The sequence below is a fragment of the Pyrus communis genome, chromosome 7 (assembly GCF_041283825.1).
Source record: "Pyrus communis isolate YQ-2024b chromosome 7, ASM4128382v1, whole genome shotgun sequence".
Lineage (NCBI taxonomy): Eukaryota > Viridiplantae > Streptophyta > Magnoliopsida > Rosales > Rosaceae > Pyrus > Pyrus communis.
Window position 1 is genome coordinate 7,303,944 of NC_142571.1, and position 18,247 is coordinate 7,322,190.

The 18,247-nt window shown below is 37.5% G+C and overlaps 1 protein-coding gene, 1 long non-coding RNA gene and 1 pseudogene across 3 annotated transcripts in view; 1 reads left to right on the forward strand and 2 right to left on the reverse strand.

Moving 5' to 3' along the window:
- Positions 1 to 320: 320 nt before the first annotated feature.
- Positions 321 to 2,789, reverse strand: LOC148695605 (uncharacterized). Its single transcript, XR_015964081.1, has 2 exons — positions 2,640 to 2,789; positions 321 to 671 (listed from the first exon to the last, which is right to left on the reverse strand). It is a non-coding gene; the product is annotated as an uncharacterized LOC148695605 (long non-coding RNA).
- A 1,661-nt stretch (positions 2,790 to 4,450) lies between these two features.
- The window catches only part of LOC148695606 (protein TRIGALACTOSYLDIACYLGLYCEROL 4, chloroplastic-like), a 32,534-nt pseudogene continuing 18,737 nt past the window's right edge, over positions 4,451 to 18,247 (forward strand). Inside the window, exons 1-3 of the transcript XR_015964759.1 lie at positions 4,451 to 5,040; positions 5,341 to 5,587; positions 6,614 to 6,995. The product of XR_015964759.1 is annotated as a protein TRIGALACTOSYLDIACYLGLYCEROL 4, chloroplastic-like (transcript). The remainder of the gene's footprint in view (positions 5,041 to 5,340; positions 5,588 to 6,613; positions 6,996 to 18,247) is intronic.
- On the reverse strand, positions 11,136 to 14,468 carry LOC148695607 (LRR receptor-like serine/threonine-protein kinase EFR). The gene is made up of 2 exons (XM_088697885.1): positions 11,634 to 14,468; positions 11,136 to 11,491 (listed from the first exon to the last, which is right to left on the reverse strand). The coding sequence occupies exons 1-2, from the start codon at positions 14,428 to 14,430 to the stop codon at positions 11,136 to 11,138; spliced, it is 3,153 nt and encodes a 1,050-aa protein (XP_088554011.1). The 5' UTR covers positions 14,431 to 14,468.

The following is an 18,247-nucleotide window of genomic DNA, read 5'->3' on the forward strand; positions in this document are numbered from 1 at the left end:
TATTTGTTTTTCTTGGTCCAAATTTTAATAGGTATATGTTGTGTTTCACTTGCAAACCCCTTTAAAATTTGTAATTTTTCCCATTTTCTACACCTCCATTCGAATTTTCACCACAAACCCATCAAATTTTATTGTGCAAATTGCAAAACCCACACCCCCAATTCAATTTTTAGTCCCTAATTTTGGTCCTTTCAATTGTGGGTTGTTGTTCAGGGAGTTTAGGTTCTACAAACATTAGAATTGGCCTTGTTTAGAAGGACACCCCTCTAAATATTCCCCATTGCAGGAACAAGGCAAACCACATAAGAGCACATGACAAATGTTGAAAAATATATAAGTTTAATGATCATGCATATCGTAAACATTTTAGGGTTTAAACATTTAGAACTTAAACAAAGAAAATGAAATATGCATTACTTAAACATGAAATATCCGAAATCAAACATTCGTCCTGACTTAAAAAACAAATAATGTCTTGCTAAAGTAATAATGAAAACACTTAGAAGTTGATAAAGTTCCCCATACTAAAACCACAAATACTAAAACCTCAAAGGCTCTCCATAAACACTTTAATGAAATCTGGCTTCTGTGAGTTCCTTGCTGCAATGATACAACTGCCTCTGAATTCCTTGCTGCAAACTTGCCTATTGAAAAGCCTTTGAATTTATAGCCTAAATCAGCATCGCACCATTAAATCACATTATTAAATCTGAATAAAAACATTGAAAAACATATGAACTCATGCCCAACTTTGATATCTGAACAAAACAAAGCTTTCAGATCAAAGCAAAAAACTGAAGATGGTTAACTGAATTCAATAAAAACTGAAACATGATTACCCTTAAGCATGCTTTTTTTCAGGAATCAGTAAAACTTGAAAATATCCCAAACAGACTCTTATACCTCATGTATCCAATAGAGCTTAAATTTCTAAAGGAAAAACTTGAAATCATACATGTAAGAGCTGTATTCACTTTGCCAGATAAAAGTGAGAAAGACAGTTTTCCAAAATTCTAATAACTTTACACATTATCAATTTCGCAACAAAACACATTGGTTCCAGCACTAACAACATAAAAAGTTTTAAAATTACAATCTAAACTAATGTTTTCTTTCTTCCTCTCCCTGTTCGTAAAACATGAAGACATAAGAAACATGAAATGCCTTGAGTGCGAGGAGACACAGCCAAAGAGGAAGCTGACTGGCAAGGAGTGGGAGTGTCCTCAGTGAGTTTTGCATTTTCATTTCATCTCTTTTTTGGGTTTTCTGATAATTTTTTTTACATTTACTGATTAATTGATGATGAAATAACTTCTTTCTCATATGTGATTTTTTTAACTATGGGAGAAACATGGTATGTTTGAGGTGTGATTGCAAGCGCCCTGGAGAGGTCTCACGTGGTTCCACTAATGATGGTTTAGATATGGGATATGTAAATATGGGTGATAAAAATACGGCTGATATCGATAGCAGGCTGGCCGCTAATGAGGAGAAGGCACAGCGGTGGTTTAGTAAGATTTCTCAACTAGACAGTACTTCAGACATGAGTAGCGCTGTATCTGATGAAGATTTTCCTGAAATAATGCCATTGAGAAAAGGAGTAAACAGATTTGTTGTGAGCACAAGAAAGACTCCATTAGAGAGGAGGCTGGCCAATGCTCAATACCAAAGAAACGTGGATAATGAGGGTAATTACCAAGGCAAGGATCTTCAACCTGGGAGTGTGAATACGCCGGGGAAAGGCCTAACAGAAAAAAGCCAAACCATAAAAAACATACTGAAAAAATTTTCCAGCCCCCCTGCTGCACCAACAAATTGTGTATCTACAATTTGATAGCGTTTCTACCAGACATATACCAAATCGCATTAATGATTATCAACCCAAAATCCATAGCAAAGAGGCCAGCTAATAAAAGCCTGCTCTACTGCTCTACTACTCGATACCCTTCTCTTGGTTGCTGGAGAAAATGAAATAAAAAGATGCATTGACTGCTAAATGATTGTCAGTGGCCAAGTCATTAGAAACAGGACAGAACAAAAAACCAAGCATAGTCAATCCCTAGATGCCTGTTTGTAATATTTTTTACTGGATTGTTAAGATCCCACTCAACACTAATTCTTTACCCTGTCCTTTTCCTTTTCATTCGAAACCGACAATTCAACATTTGAATTAATAAACTCCCCTTTCCTTCTCTGTTGATCTTAGCTAAACCCAGAATGCAAATCCTCCATTCAAATCGCAAACCCATAAAAATATTAAAATCTGAGAGAAACCCAGAACCTAAAATCACCTCAACTTTCATTGTATCATCCAAATAACCCTATCACAAGATTTTCTCCAAATTAGAATCGACTACTAATTAAATAATAAAACAATTTTCTTAAAGCAAACCAACCAACATAAATAATCAAAACCAAAATTATCTAATTCAGCTGGGAAATAAACTACGAATCCATAAATCCAATAATTACCAATCCATATTTATTGTAAACAGAAATAGTTTACAAATGAAATCAGGCACTTATTAATACTGTAACTGACAAACAAATCTTGATTTTGTGATCACCAATTCAAACATTCAAGTTACCCAAAAATACAGAGGAGAGAGAGAGAGAGAGAGAGAGAGAGAGAGAGATACCTGAGGACCACCAAGTTCGCAGAGCTGCTACACGGAAGAGGACGAGGAGGAAGGTTGCGAAGGGGACGAGGAGGAAGGTTGCGAGGCTGCACAGAAGGAGATGAGCAGGAAGGTTGCGAAGGGGAAAGGGATGAAGATGAGCAGGAAGGTTGCGAAGGGGAAAGGGATGCAGAGGTGAAGAGAAACGGCTGAGAAGAAGAGATTTTGTTTTTAGGGTTTGTTAACTGATTTTGAAGTTGTAAATTTTGAAAAAGACCAAGGGCATTTTTGTCTAAAAATATTGGAAATTTCTGTCCCACAGACGTGGAACAACCCGTTCCAGGGTGGGGGTGTGGAACAAAAAATCATCCAAAATCTGTTCCGTGGAACAGCGCGTTCCACTCATTTTAGGCGCACCAAACGCGGGACGGAACGCCTCGTCCCACTCTGTTCCGTCCCGTCTCGCGTACCAAACGCGACCTAAGGGCAGTTACTGTTCACTGGGTGGATAGCATAGTATATTACCTGGGGTTCCCATGCTGGAAGTGCTCTTAATTTACTTTACCATTTCCTGATGTTTGCACCAGAGAAGACCAAATACAGAACTCTATAATTGTAAAAAAATAATGGGTAGTCAACCTAGTCATTGTTAGTGATATAGTTCCCTTTTATTTGCAAAATGAAATTGTAATGCCATTTCCCACTTTTTCTTCTGGTCAATGGTGGCATTACATTTTTGGTGGAAGCTGCACTGCCTAGTTTCAGGATGGGTACAACCCAGTGGTGGTTGATATGAAGGGAGACGAGGACAATTCTAGGAGCAATAAGAAGAGAAATCCATTCAGTGCTGATTTTTTCGGCTCTCTCTGCTATACTTTCCAGCACAGGAAACTTATAGAGCTCTACGGTGATCTAACCAGGATTGATTCTCGTCTCGATATTTGTTCAGCTTCAGCTTTGGCTAAAAGGGTTATTTATGGTTTGACACTGGGATGTGATAGTGTATGCCCTGTCTGATTTCGATAATCTACAGTCATTTTTCCGCTAACGTATCTGTACAGTCGTTTTACTGCTCATGTGTTTTAATGTACGACTATTAGATCAGCGTAGAACTTTAAAATGAGAGGATGAAAAGCTGAGCTCCTTTATATGGCTATTAACATGCGTGGCTGGGGTGAATGTTTTGGTTACTGGGATGAAAATCCAGTTGTTATTGACACATTACGTTTCCTTTGTAGATTTAAGGGCCAATTGTCTTTCGAACGGATTCCAGGATTGCACTTGACTGTGTTAGTATCGTGCCACTTTCACTTGAAGGTTGAAGAGAATTTGAGTAGCAAAGCCTGGAGATAAAATTGCCTACTAGTTGATGAGTTTTGTAAGTCTTTCCGTCCTTATTTGTCCTGACTTGGGAGGGAGCCCGAGGATTTTCCTACGTCCATGTGTATATTTATTTGTTTATTATGTAGGATATTTCATATGATGCGAATGTGAAATTTGAGAATCGATATTAACATTAAATTTATAAATTGGAGCCTATTCACCTCCCTTAAACTAGCATCTTCCTTCATTGAAATATAACATAGCGTATTGATTCGACTTCACCGAGCAGGGCCGGTCAAATGTAGATCCAATTGAAAATCTCAGTGGACCCTTCTTATTTCCACCTATGTAGATTTAAGGGTTAGAATGTTGTTGGCAGTTGGATCTGCTAATATTTCAATACTTTTGTTTTTAATTGCCGACTTGCTTAGTGTACAATCTTGCAACATCAACACATCAACATAAAAGCAAGAACACATCACTAGATACAATCCTACTGGTGGGTTATAGTGTAGGTTATCACCACTATCTCCTTTCACACCATGGTGGATTTTGCGGATTTCCCAACCATCAATCTCTTTCTTGCAAAGTACTTCTATGACAACGATACATCGCCATGGTAAGGTCTCAAGCCAATGGAACAATTATAACTCATAAGTTTTTCTCCACTTAATATCATGTCATTAGCACAAATGCGATAAAGAGGATACACCATGTTCAAACTCATTTCAAGACAGACGAGGACCCAAAGGAAGAGACAAATAAAACCTTCACAAACCCACCACTTGAACCCCAAAACCGAAACCAAAAAGAATTCGCGCTCCCTCACTCTTTCGACAGCCAACAATGGCGAACCTGAGGACGGCGATGGACTCAGCCTTCTGGGACTTGAACGTTTCTTCGCCTCAGACCCTTGAGGGCTCGGCCAAGGCCGTTCCCGGCGGCCCCTTTCCTCTCGACGGTGCTCGAGCCAGACGAGCCCTTAGGATTCAGCAACTCTTTCTTCTGGGTGTTATACCTTCCTACAACCCCAATTCTTACAGGGACTTGGGTTCTTTCTCTCACCAGTCCCTCTGCTCAGACCAGCTACCTCTAACTGGTACACGGCTACAACTTCTTTGCTTAGCTATTGCCTATTGAGTGGAAAGCTTGACAGCCGAACAAAGCTTGTTTGCCTAGTTCTAGTGGTATAGCACATAAAGCATGAATTTTTTGTTGCCTTGTTATTTTACTGATTTGCAAGCGAGTTCTTATGTTTTTCGAGAGCATCAAAGCTTTATCAGGTTTATCAGAGCACTGGTTGGGATTATCCCTATGCTTAGACCAAAGTCATCTCACATTAGCATTCTTAGTTGGCCGACATACTAATTCCCTTGTTACATGATCTGCGTCAAAATAGGTGGCTTGGATTAATTGGGCAGTTCCGCCCGAAGAAACTCTTTTATTGTATTAAAGCTGAAGTTACCAATGATGAGATGGGGGTCCCTACTTTGAAAGATGTGGTGAAGCATGTCTTGGACAAGTCACTTTATTCGTTTGGATTATGCACACAGCTTCTTTTGTCTCCGTCCACATCCATAAAGTTGAGCACAGAAGGACATGGTGAGAAAAAAGGACGCCGTAACAAATTGATGCTCTTTCATAAGGCACGCATTTACTTTCCTGTTTTGACCTTTAATCAAATGTTTAAACAGTCAGAATTCCTTTTGTCCCTTGTTTGCCGGGTTTTTGAAGCTAGTTTGAGGGATTTATGGGTGTCAATTTCTTCATTTTTTGTACAATTGCTATGGCTAGGTGGATAATTTGTTTACTGATTGGAGTTGTCAGGTTTAAAGTTCTTTTTTGGGTTTGTTCATGCCAGGTTTTAGTATCATCCAACTGCGATTTTTTCTTTCTTTCATATGACAAATTTCTCTTATAGGAATTGAAGTTAAAAATAAGTAATTATAGGGATGTATCACTTGAACTTTACCAGATTCTGTCAGCATGTATAATCTTAAAGTATTGTTTCCTAATTTCTTAATTGTTGAAAAGTAGGGCCTTGTTTGGTCTCTAGGATTGGAACGGAATGGACAAACTGCTATATTGAGGGTATATTAAAGATAGGGGTGAATGATTTTTCATATTGAGGTGATTAGAAGGGGGATATGGAAAATAATCCCTTCTGATCCTTACCATTTTGGTGGATTGGAATGGAAAATAATCCATCTCCTACCTTCAAGTAAGCCATAATTTTTTCATTTCTTTTGTCAACATACCTTGAATATAGTGGGTTGTCCATTTCAAACCAATCTTAGAGACCAAATGAGGCCACAATTTTTTCATTTCTTTCCTGAACATACCTTGTATGTAGGTTCGTATATATCAACATGCTTCAAAAATCTTAATTTACAAGTGTCTTCTGTTTACCACTTTTCTTTATAGGTTACATGACTCGATAACATTGAACAAATGCACTGCAGGGAACATAGATAAAATTGGAAAGTTTCATGTCTATAAATTAAGAGCCATGTACTGACAAAGTTAATATCAGTACCTTTAACATTGCACATGTGCTGCCTAAGCTGTTTGGGTGAAAAAGTTCATGCCTGTACCTTTATTTCCTTTATTTATCTTCCTGTTTAAATTATGAGCCATGCATTAAATTTTCTCAACCTTTAAGATGTTTGCAGCTTCCTTACCATGATATTACACTTGAGGCTGCATGGCCTGAACTGTTCGTTGACCATAAGGGAAAATACTGGGATGTGCCTGAGTCAATTTCCTTAGATATGTCATCACTTGTCTCCAAATCTGGATTTCGGTACCACATTGGTGTACATAAAAACAGTGGTCATCCCCAGGCAGTTAATTCCATAGATGATGAGGCGCCTACTTCTCTAATGCCTGGATTCGGCGCAAAGGCTGCCTTTTCTCATGAAAAAAGCCAAGATCTTTGGAGGCAAAATGAGACACGAAAAGACATCATGATACAGAAAGAAAAGGGTTTGTTTTGGCGGCCATCTTATGATGCGTGTCTTAAAGAACCTCATGCTGCAGTATATGGAATTTTTGGTAATTTTACACGTTACTCATATTTTCTGTGATAACTTGTATTATCTCGTTACAGTTTTTTGGAAGTTTCATACCAATACTCAGGTGTATATTATAATTTTTTAGTTTATACATTTGCATGTTTTTATACATGTATACATGTTTTGGTACCTCTTAGTTTCATTTATATTGTATGTGTGTAGTTTTCTACTTTAGTATATTAAAAGCCAGTAGACTTAAGGAGTATGTCACCACCTTTCATGGTGTTCCGTGGTGGTAGGTGTGACTGCAGTGAAAGAAAATAAACGTAACAAAAATAATTCTAGAGACAAATTCTAACAGAACAATTCTATATTTTTATTTTGTGTTTACGAGTCCAGATCTGTTGCCGACAGTATGCAGTATCTTTAGTTTTTACTTTAACTATTTCCTGATGTTTGCCCCAGGGAAGGCCAGGTACGAAATTCTTTAATTGTCAAAATTAATCATTGTTAGTGATATAGTTCCCTTTCGTTTGCAAAATTAATTTGTAATGCCATTCTCACTTCTTCTGGTCAATGGTGGCATTAAATTTTAGGTGGAGGCTGCACTGCCTGGTTTCAGGATGCGTACAACCCAGTGGCAGTTGATATGAGCCGAGACGAGGGCAATTCTTGGAGCAGTAAGAAGAGAAGTCCATTCAGTATTGATTTTTTCGGCTCTCTCTGCTATACTTTCTAGCACGGAAAATTTGGAGAGCTCTACGGTGATCTGACCTGGATTGATGCTCGCCTGGATATTTTTTCAGCATCAGGTTTGGCTAAAAGGGTGATAATGGTTTGAAGAGTTCCTCAGCTAATAGTGCAAAAGATCCGATGTCCTCCCCTAGGATCAATCTAATTTTTCAGCAGCAGGTATTTCTATTTATTCCTTAACTTTTTAAATGTTTCACACCTTAAGAGATATTTTAAATGCAGTTATGCACAATGTGTTACAAAACCTGCATCGTCCCCATCAAATCCTCAAAACAAATCTTCCTCAAAATATTCCATCTTCACCTCCAAAATACCCACAATGTTCAAAAACGTAAATCTGGGAAAGCTACGCGCTGTGCCTTCTTTTCTTCGCCGCGGTTAAACGACTTGGTAGAAAAATCTGAAATTTTGGTACAATCATCTTGAAAGACTCACGACCATCCTTCAATTGAAATCTCTAAAATTCATGCGTTTGATCACTTTTTACTCAAGAGGAAGTCGAATACCCTGCATTGAAAATACATAACAAAGTATCAAAATTCTACCAAAATAACCAATAAACTATAACTAAGAATAGGGTAAAATAGATGAGATAATATGTACTCATCAAATACTCCCAAACTTAGCTTTTTGTTTGTCCTCCAGCAAAACAAAACTCAAAAACAAAAAATAAAAACTAACAAACTAAAAACTTTAACAAAACTTGACTAAGACAATTTTCACTTTCAAGTTGCAATCCATAAAAAATGTTAAAATTAGAACATCTTTTAAAAAATTCCAACCAATACCGCCACAGAGTCTAAGTCATTTAGAATTAATTAGAAAAGAACTCATGAACTTCATTTGGTATAAAATGAATCAACATGGTTAAAAAGACTTGACTAAAACCCTTACCACTTGTCCATTTTAGTTAATACTTACTAACTTCAAACATAACTATTTTGAAGTTAAAAAGACTAACCCTTACCACCACAAAGTGTAGTCCATCTGAACTCCGAAGTTAAATGAGTTTGGACGAGAGTAGTACTAGGATGGGTGACCGCCTAGAAAGTCCTCGTGTTGCATCCCTCGCAACCGACCCCACATGGTGGGAAAAGGCTTAAGAAAAAGAAGAAGAAGATGGTAATAAAAGTGGTTGTGCAATGTTAGTTCACTTAAACTTTCGATCCAACCCATGTAATGAGTTTTAGGTCAATGGCTCCGAAACCACAAGGGCTTAAGGGCACTAGGTGTAGAACGCCCCTAAGGACTTACTAACTCGAGTTGAAAAGGCTACGAAACCAACTAACCACCTTGCCCCATGCCAAGACTCTACTATTTGACACGAGATCACTGTTGATTAGTCATGACTGACCTGGTTACTAAGCAAAGTCTCGGTGGAACAATTATTACTTTATTTATAACAATAACTAAACTTTACATTTTTTAGAACAAAAATATAAAAAATTAACTCAGACGAAAAGAAAGTGCTTCAATCTCACCCCCACAAATCATGTTGGTGTGAATGTGCTAATTGTGAAAGGATAACTCATGAATTAGTGCCAAAACAACAATAAATAGAAAAGACTCTACTGTGAATGTCCATTTGTTCAAATGTTTAAAATAATCTATGAATATTAACTTAAAAAGAATGAAAAATTTTAGCATACTTAAAAGTCTAAAAATTTTACCTTCCCACCCTCAAACTTAAATCACACATTATCCTCAAGGTGTGGAAAAAATAAAGAAAGAAAACAAAAATATTAAAACCTTAAAAACTGAAAAATAGCTAACAAAGACAAAAGAAGATAAAAGAAAGAAACAATAAAAGAAAATATAAAATAACAAAGGAAACAGGAACAGAAATAAAAGAAAAGACAATGAAACCGACACACCTGGCATTCGAAGTGGTGACCTGCTGACAAGAAAGAAACAGAGGCGCTGGAAAATATTGGAAAAAGAAGCAAAATTTCAGTGCTCTGGAGAGTTGAACCCGTGACAGGAAACATGAACTAGAGGCCCGTTTCCACATCTCTCCTAACTAGCGCCGTACCCGCGAGCCCAGAGCCGTGAAAGCTATCTCTTTCATTTCCTCTTTCTCTTCATTTCTCATGGAATTGAAACCCTAGCTTCTATCATCAACCCAGAACGTCAAAACATGAATCCATCTCCATCTCTGTCACAAACGGAACCCAGCCATGGCGATCTTTGATTCTAGCCCAGATTGTCACCATCGTGCATTCCTCTGCGAAAACCGAGGTAAAGATCTCTCATTCTCTCTGCGATTATGGTCTCCACTTAGCGATATCTGAAATAAAAATGCATCCAACCATTTCTCCCTTTCGTTTTCACAACCGAAGCTCAAATGAAAACGAAATTCTGACTCATGCATGTATGTTTTCTGTATGTAGACTTGGGGATCGGAGTAAGGCCAAGGGGAATAGGAACTGCAAGGAGCAATGGCTCACAATTGAAGGTGTTGTACACACAGCAAAGACGGCTGCAAGAACTCGGATCTACAAAATGAAAGGTAAATCCCTCTACTGCGTTAAAATTAAGCATCGTTTAATATCTCTGAAAGTCATACGGATTTGTGAAGTGTTTCTGTCATGCATTTATAGACCTAAAATTTCGTCAATGCTCATGTAATTTTCTGTGACATGGCTTTGATGAATGCCCACCTCTGTGTTGCCTGGACCACCCCCAAACTATGTGTAAAACAATATTTTAATGAAATATGAGAGTAAGTGAGCGAAAGATAAATGTTGATGAATGGATGATGAATGCTCAGATAAATGTTGATGAATGGATGACTGAACTCAGCCTCAAATTCTTTTCTGCATTCGTGTCGATGATGAATGCTCAATGTTGATGAATGGATGACTGATGAATGCGTATTTTCGTATCTTTATTGTTTCGTTTATAGAAGAGTAAGGTTTATATACCCCTTCTGTTTCATGTATTTTTTATTCTTTTTTCTTGTATTACGAGGAATTAGGTTTATGTCTCCCCTAACTAGGTGTAACTTACTTTTTGTTATTAATAAAATTCTCCTTGTACCGTCTAGGTTTTCTAAAAAAAATAAAACAAAAAAAGCAATAAACTACCATGGAACGCTTCCCATTTTCAACCAGGGATAAGCCTCTCAACAGAGAGTAGGAAATCCAACATAGGTTTGAAATTTGATGAATACTTTCGACAACTTTCTTTTTTAAATTTTATTTTTAATTCTTTCAGAGTGTTCGTCCTGTAATGTTTGGCAAAGCTAGAATGTCATTGTTCAAGCATAATTCGATGCAAATAAGTTTGTTTGGCAAACATTGATCAACTAGCCATTTGCACTGCATTTTTTATCTAACAAATACGAGAACGCTTTCACATAACATCAATACTATTACATGCTATGCCACATATTAACAATAAGCTTCTATTCGCATATACCATTTGCTCAAAGTTTGTTTCTGATCCGACACATATGTGCCACAGCATCACAAATGTTCAATCTTTCTCTAGGCAACTCCGCTGAGCAAGCAACACCAATTTCTAAAACAGAGATTAAACTTTCTATGATTAGGATGTGATTCCTTGCCCTCCCCTCATTAGGATGATTGCTCCCTTGAACAAGAACGGGATCCAAAACCTCTTCCACTTGCTCAGGCAGAGCTGCCTTCACAAAGCTATAAAGGTTTGAAGTTCCCTGAAACATGTCATCGGTCGGTCTTTTTCCTGTAAATATTTCCAATAGGAGGATGCCAAAGCTGTACACATCACCTTGTGTCCACACTTCATGTCCCATGCCATATTCTGCATTCCACAATTCAGAACATTAGATTATAATTTTCTAGTGAAGTGTTAAAAGTTCATTTCATGTTTGAAAATTTTAAAATAAATACTGCACAATTTTAAAATACTAGCTAGGGAAAAGTAAACCACCAAGTGTATTTACCTGGATGAGCATAACCAATAGTTCCCTTGATCCCTAAAGAGCTTGATTGATTTCCCGAAGAATTTTCAGCAGCTTTTGGTAGGAACCTCACCAACCCGAAGTCACCTACATGTGCAACCATGTCCTCATTGAGAAGAATATTGTTGGGTTTGAGGTCGCAATGAACTATTGGCGTCTCACAATGATGATGGAGATAATCCAATGCCATAGCAACATCAATAACAATATTCAACCTCTGAGAAATTGTTAAGCTCCTTGGCCTCTCATTTGTCTCACCAATTGTATGAATTGGATACAACCATTCCTCCAAGCTCCCGTTAACCATGAACTCATAAATTAAGGCCTTGAAGTCGTGACCGCGATAATCAAAACCAGAACATGCTAAGAGTACCTTGACAAGATTACGGTGTCTAATATTTCTGAAAGCCTCGCACTCAGCAATAAAACTTTTGTAAGCTCCGCGACGAACGAGGTTGAGTACCTTGATGGCAACTGTAGTTTCACCTTGCTCAAATACCCCTTTATAAACGGACCCAAAACTGCCCATACCGACCAAGTTGGTTGAGGAGAATCCATTTGTTGCCTTTAGAAGACTTTGGTAAGACACCTGGGGAAATTTGTCCGAATCAGTTGCAGCTTGACCCTTTTTGTCCCTCCGTGAGCAATAAAGGTACAAAAAGGTTAGTGCAAAAATGACTCCAAGAATCCCACAAACGAGGGAGAGAACCAATTTCATGGTTAAGCTCAATCCTTTCTTTTTTGCATGCTGGACTTTGCACTTTGGCAAATGAAACTCAGGTATGCCCCCACAAAGCTTGCTATTTCCTTCAACTGATGTCGTCGTTGCATTCTTGAACACTCCTTTGATCGGCAACATGCCCTCAAAATTGTTATAAGATAGATTCAGAGATTCCAAAAATACAAAACCTTCTAAGAATTCTGGAATGGTGCCTGACAAGTTGTTGTGAGAAAGATACAATTCTGAAAGACCTCTTAGTGAACTCAAAGTTGATGGAATTGTCCCATTGAAGAAATTTCCATGCATGTCTAGGTACTCTAATTTTATACAACTAACAAGACTAGCCGGAATTTTACCGAATAACATGTTATCAGAGATATCTAAATACTCTAGATTTATTAAAATTCCTATGTTCTCTGGCAGGGAGCCTATAAACTGATTCTGTCCTAAACTCAAATTATACAAGTTCAGCAGACCAAAGATTTTTTGCGATATGATACCGCTGAAATTGTTGGCACCAAGATGTAAGATCCTCAAATTCTGACACTCTGCTAAACATGGCGGGATATTGCCTTGAAGTTTGTTGCCTGCTAAGCTTAACACATTTAATTGACTTAAATTTCTGAAAGAGGATGGAAGATTGCCAGAGAGCGAGTTGATAGCCAAATCTAATTGATATAACTTGTGCAGCTTTCCCAGACCAGGGGGAATGTGACCTGAAATTTGGTTCTCGTCCATCCTCAAAAGCTCTAAGTTAGCCAAATTTACAATCTCATTCGGGATACTTCCTAATATTTTATTTTGAGCTATAATGAAGATTTGAAGAGAAGAAGACAGGTTTCCTATGCACTGAGGTAACGTGCCCCAAAAATTGTTGGTAAACATTTCGAGAATTTCTAAATGGGTGGCGTTGGTCAAATCGCAGAGAAAGGTCAAGTCATCAATTCCCCCACTTCCGAGATGGTTGTCAGCAAGGCTTAAAAACTCAAGCTTATGCAAATTCGTCAATGGAGGGACTTTTCCATGCAGGTGGTTAACTCCGATCTCCAAGCTAAATAGATTTGAGGCATTTGATAATGAAACAGGAATAGATCCACTGAATTGGTTAGCGGAAATGGCAAATGTTTGGAGACTCGGAAAGACCATACCTAAGTTTGAGGGTAGACTCCCTTGGATTTCATTTTCTACCATAGAAAGGAGTGTGAGAGAAGAGAGATTAAAGATTGAGGGAGGAAGCATACCCGAAAAGCTATTTAGGTCGAAAGCAAGAAAGCTAAGATTGGTCATTCGGCCAAAAATATCCGGGACAGTGCCACTCAAATTATTAGAAGTTGCGGAGAACACTTCAAGAGATGATAAATTGCTAAAAGAAGTAGGGACTCCCCCTGTAAAGTGGTTATGGTGGATGGAAAAACCTCTTAACTTTGACAAGAGGCCAAGCTCCTTTGGAATCTTTCCCATCAGCACATTGGAACCAACATTGAGCGTGAGGAGCTGAGAGCAAGGCGACAAGTTAGTGGGAATTTCTCCACTCAGTGAATTGTTGTTTAACCATAGGTGTTGCAATCTGTGCAAGCGGTTGAATTCTGGAGGAATTTCATGGCCTAAGCTGTTGTTCTGGAGATCAATGACTCTCAAAAAACTCAAGTTCCCAATATGCGGCGATATAGATCCTGCAAGTTTGAAGGACCGCAGGCTCAACCTTGTGACCCTCTTATGACGACGACCACATGTAACGCCATGCCAAGAGCAAAAGTGGATGGTTTCATTCCATGAAGTCAGGACTTCAAAAGGGTCATGAGTTATGCTAGCTTTGATTTCAAGCAAAGCGAGTCTATCTGTCTCATTTCCCGGAAGGGCGAAACAAGGAAGGCAAGAGTGAAGAATGAAGGCACGCATAAAAAAGGATGACAAAAACACTGCAGAAATGGAGTTGTAAAATCCCATCCCCATGACGATGATATTTGTTTTGTGCGAAAGTAGAAATGGAGTTGTAAAAAAGTTGAGCTGTATTGATTGTTTGTCTAGCAGCTTTAGCAGCATCCAATTTATAATCATAATCAGAGTGCTCTGTACGTAGTGGATCAGCCACCCCAATCGCTATCGTACTCGATGAGGGATGTCCTGACAAAAAAAAAAATATCTTTTTCTCTTAATTTGATGAATAAATTCAATATAAATATAATTTTGTGAACTAATATTAGGAATGTTCACTTTTTGAAGTTATTGTATTCATTCTTTTAACTTAAAACAAAGTCACGAGTTATAAGTTGAGTGAAATTATAAGATCATATGATCGTGTTCGAATAAATAAAAAATTGCGCGTTCCTGTTCATATCGATAGTACGCCAATAAAACAATAGTTAGCTTTGGTATTGTATAATGACAATTCCTAATTTTGGTGTATTATCGTGTCATTTGTTTATGCCAACAAGTAATGTTCGTACTCACTCCTCTAGTTCCAGATTGGGCGCATGCTTGCGTCTTGTGAATGGATTGAGGATATACACAAAAGAATAGGTAATGGGAACTTAGGTATGAGCAAGGCTGAGATCGAATAAGAAACTACTTTATGTGGAAGACATGACATCCCATTTGACTATGACTAGTTGTAAAATCATTGTAGCTAGTTATGGCGCGGAAAAGCTGAATAAGTCTTCGCCATGATCTTCATTCAAAGATTTATGCCTGAAGCATGGGTCATCCAGTGGTGGTTGAAAAAGATCCAACTGAACCACCTGAAATCTAATTCTTTATGTTTCTTCGAGCAACTCGTATAGGGAAAGAAAGACACATGTGGCTATCAAAGTCTGAAATACTAGTAAATAATAACATAACCAACTTCCGTAAATAGCCAAACGAGGCATGCCCAAGTCGCCAATGCCTTAACTAAATCTTCTAAATCTTATCACGATTCCCACTGCGTACTTGATTCACTCTGCTAGGAGCCACATCGTCGACATAATACAACCCCCTTCTCTTAGACCATCTCCAACCCTGGGCTAAATGTTATTTTTTAGGTTTTATTCTCCCCCCAAATCCAACCCAATTCATGCTAAATGTGTGGACTAAAAGCTAAAAGCTAAACAAAAGCCAGATTTAGCCCATGATTAGTGCGGCTGACCCACCATATATATGTATTTTATTTAGTTTTATATTTATAAATTCATTGAATCCAACGGTTAAGATCTAATTTGATGAAATTCAAGAGTAAAAAAAAATTTTTAACGGTTCAAATTTAAATGTAACGGCTAAATTAATTAAAAAAAATCTTTTATGTGTTTCATATTTTTTCATAGCGTTTAACGAGTTTCATGGTGTCTGTTTGTGATTTTTCAATATTTATCAGAATCTAAATATTTTTAGGTTAAAATGTTCATAAAATTAAATTATGATAGTCTACATAATTTTTTTCTTTTAAAAAAGTTACTTTAAGAAAAAAAAATTAGCCTAAATTCATTATTTAATAATCTGAGGCTAAAAATTTAGGCCAGAAGTAGTGGAGCAGAAAAACTGTTTCTGGACTAAAAATTTTAGGTTTTAGCCCAAAGGTTGGTACCTTTTAAAAAATGTACTAGAAACATTAGTACGATATAACCTAATTGATCGGTAATTTGACTGACTGATAAAAGATGATTTGATAATTCTGGAAGAAGCAAGGTATTGTGTAAGGATAAAGATGGGGTGAGTGCAATTGGACCAGGCTCTGTTACTGAGATTATAGTTCCATTGGCAGTGACGACACTCTCTTTTGGAGGATAAATCATGGATGAAAGAGAGACTCGTCATGCGTAGGGCTGGAAAAAAATCTCAAAAATCCCAAACCAAACCGAAAAAATCCCGATCCCAAACCAAAATTCCCGAACGAAACCGAAATTTTCGGTATGGGATTCGGTATTACATCTCCATTTTTTCGGTATTCCCATACCGAATAGAAATAAATATTATATATATATATTATTTTTTAATTATAAGAGAATTATTTCAACCGTTCATTGTTTTAGATTTAATCTGTGCCGTTCATTTGTTTTTAGGTTAGATCACATTTCAATTTTCACTTTCGTAGCTTGAAGTTGAAACGCAGCCATGAGCCACCAGCTTTCCTTCACCAGAAATCAGTGAATCACCACCACCCAGCTTCACAAATCAACACCCAGCCACCGGAGCCACGCCAAAGCATCCTTCACGAATCGTCTCCGACACGATTCCTTCACGAATCGTCTCCGACACGAATCGCTGGACAGAACTCTCCAGCCTTCCTTCACGATTCCTTCACGAATCGTCTCCGACACGGCGACACTTGCGAGTTGCGATCTCTCTCTCTCTCGGGCAATTTTCCCTCACAGACAGAACTCTCAATCTAGCACTGAGTCTGAGTCTCACTCTCACCCAAATTAGGTAATTAATTTATGCCGTTGGCAATTTTTTTTGTGTGTGTGTTAATAACTTATACATTTCTGAATCTGAAATAGATTTAATCTGTGCAGCAGCGTCGACCTCAGACTCGTCACAAGGTTCTTCACATAAATCAGCTCTCACGCTTCTGTAAACGATGTAGTGCCCACTTCCAGCTCTTCCAAAGTGCTCCACAATGGCAACAAGACGGTAGAGGCAAGTACTTGAAGGAACCACTTTGCAACTCTCAGTCAACTGCAATAGGTATGCACACATTAATAATCAACCTAAAAGCTTTTACTCATCAAACGCCACAAAAAAGATCTAAAAAATGAAAAACAAATACAAGTTTTAGATGCAAAAAATGTTCTTTTATAAGGAAAAGCAAACACAAATTATTTTCAAATCAATCTATATGCAAAAGCAGCAAAGTTTAAGTGCCTGATCTTCTGAGTGCATGTTCATGTCTGCATGCATGGTTTTCGAAAACCCTGCTGCTTCGGAAAATCTGGATTCTGCTGGTACATCTTTTGCATTTGCAGTGAATTGAGATACATCTGAAGCTGATTCTTCTAGGTAGATACTTCCTCTCGTTAATCCATAGATATTGAGGCGGGGTGTGCCTTATTGTATGCAGCTACCATGATTGTAACTTTTCAAAAATATACTGCTGCATTTATGCATCTTTATAGTTTATGAAGAAGTTTATGATCTAGGGGACCTTGTCCCATCTCATTTGTTGTACAAATAGGTAGATAATCAGTTGTATGATGTCACTGTTATCTATGTGGATGGAAATGTAATGTGTTGTTTTTATTTGTTAAACTGAACCCGGTAATAATATCATGCACTGCTGACTGTGTTGAGGTGTATTTTTTTCAACTTGCAGGACAGATAGTGCCCTGAAGTTTGGTTGGTTTTTCATGTTCTATATGGTATGTACTGATACTGTATCTATTTGACTTATTATGCTTGACTTACCAATCTGATTTTAATCAGTTTTCGTGTGGCAGCTCCACATTGGATTTTGTATTGTTGCGGCGATAGCTCCTCCAATTGTCTTTAATGGGAAATCATTGACGTAAGTTCTTACATTCTTTTTTGTTTCTTGTTTCTTGCATTTAATATTATTTACTTGTGGTGATAGCTCCTCCTATTGTCTTAGTAAGTGTTTTGATGCTGTGTAACTGAACCAATATATTTTCCTCCTATTATTTTCGACAAATGTGTCCCTTTTTTTATTTTTTCCATTTTTCTTCTTATATACAGGGGAATTCTTTCGGCAATTGATGTTTTTAAGTAAATGAACGTAAAATTTATATATTTTCATCTAGAGAAAATTACATGACTGAGGAAATGTGGGGAAATTAATTAAGTATAGTTTTAGATTAACTATGTCAATTTTCTATGTTGAATGCTCAGATTTTTGAACCATTTATTTTATTTATTGATTGGAATTTGGATATATGCTAAACTGTGG

Excerpts from the sequence above, each read along its gene's own strand:
- LOC148695607 (XM_088697885.1), bottom strand. The coding sequence starts at position 14,430 with ATGATTATAAATTGGATGCTGCTAAAGCTGCTAGACAAACAATCAATA. Across the intron at positions 11,492-11,633 it reads TATTGGTTATGCTCATCCAG|AATATGGCATGGGACATGAA; the intron begins GTAAATACACTT and ends TGTGGAATGCAG.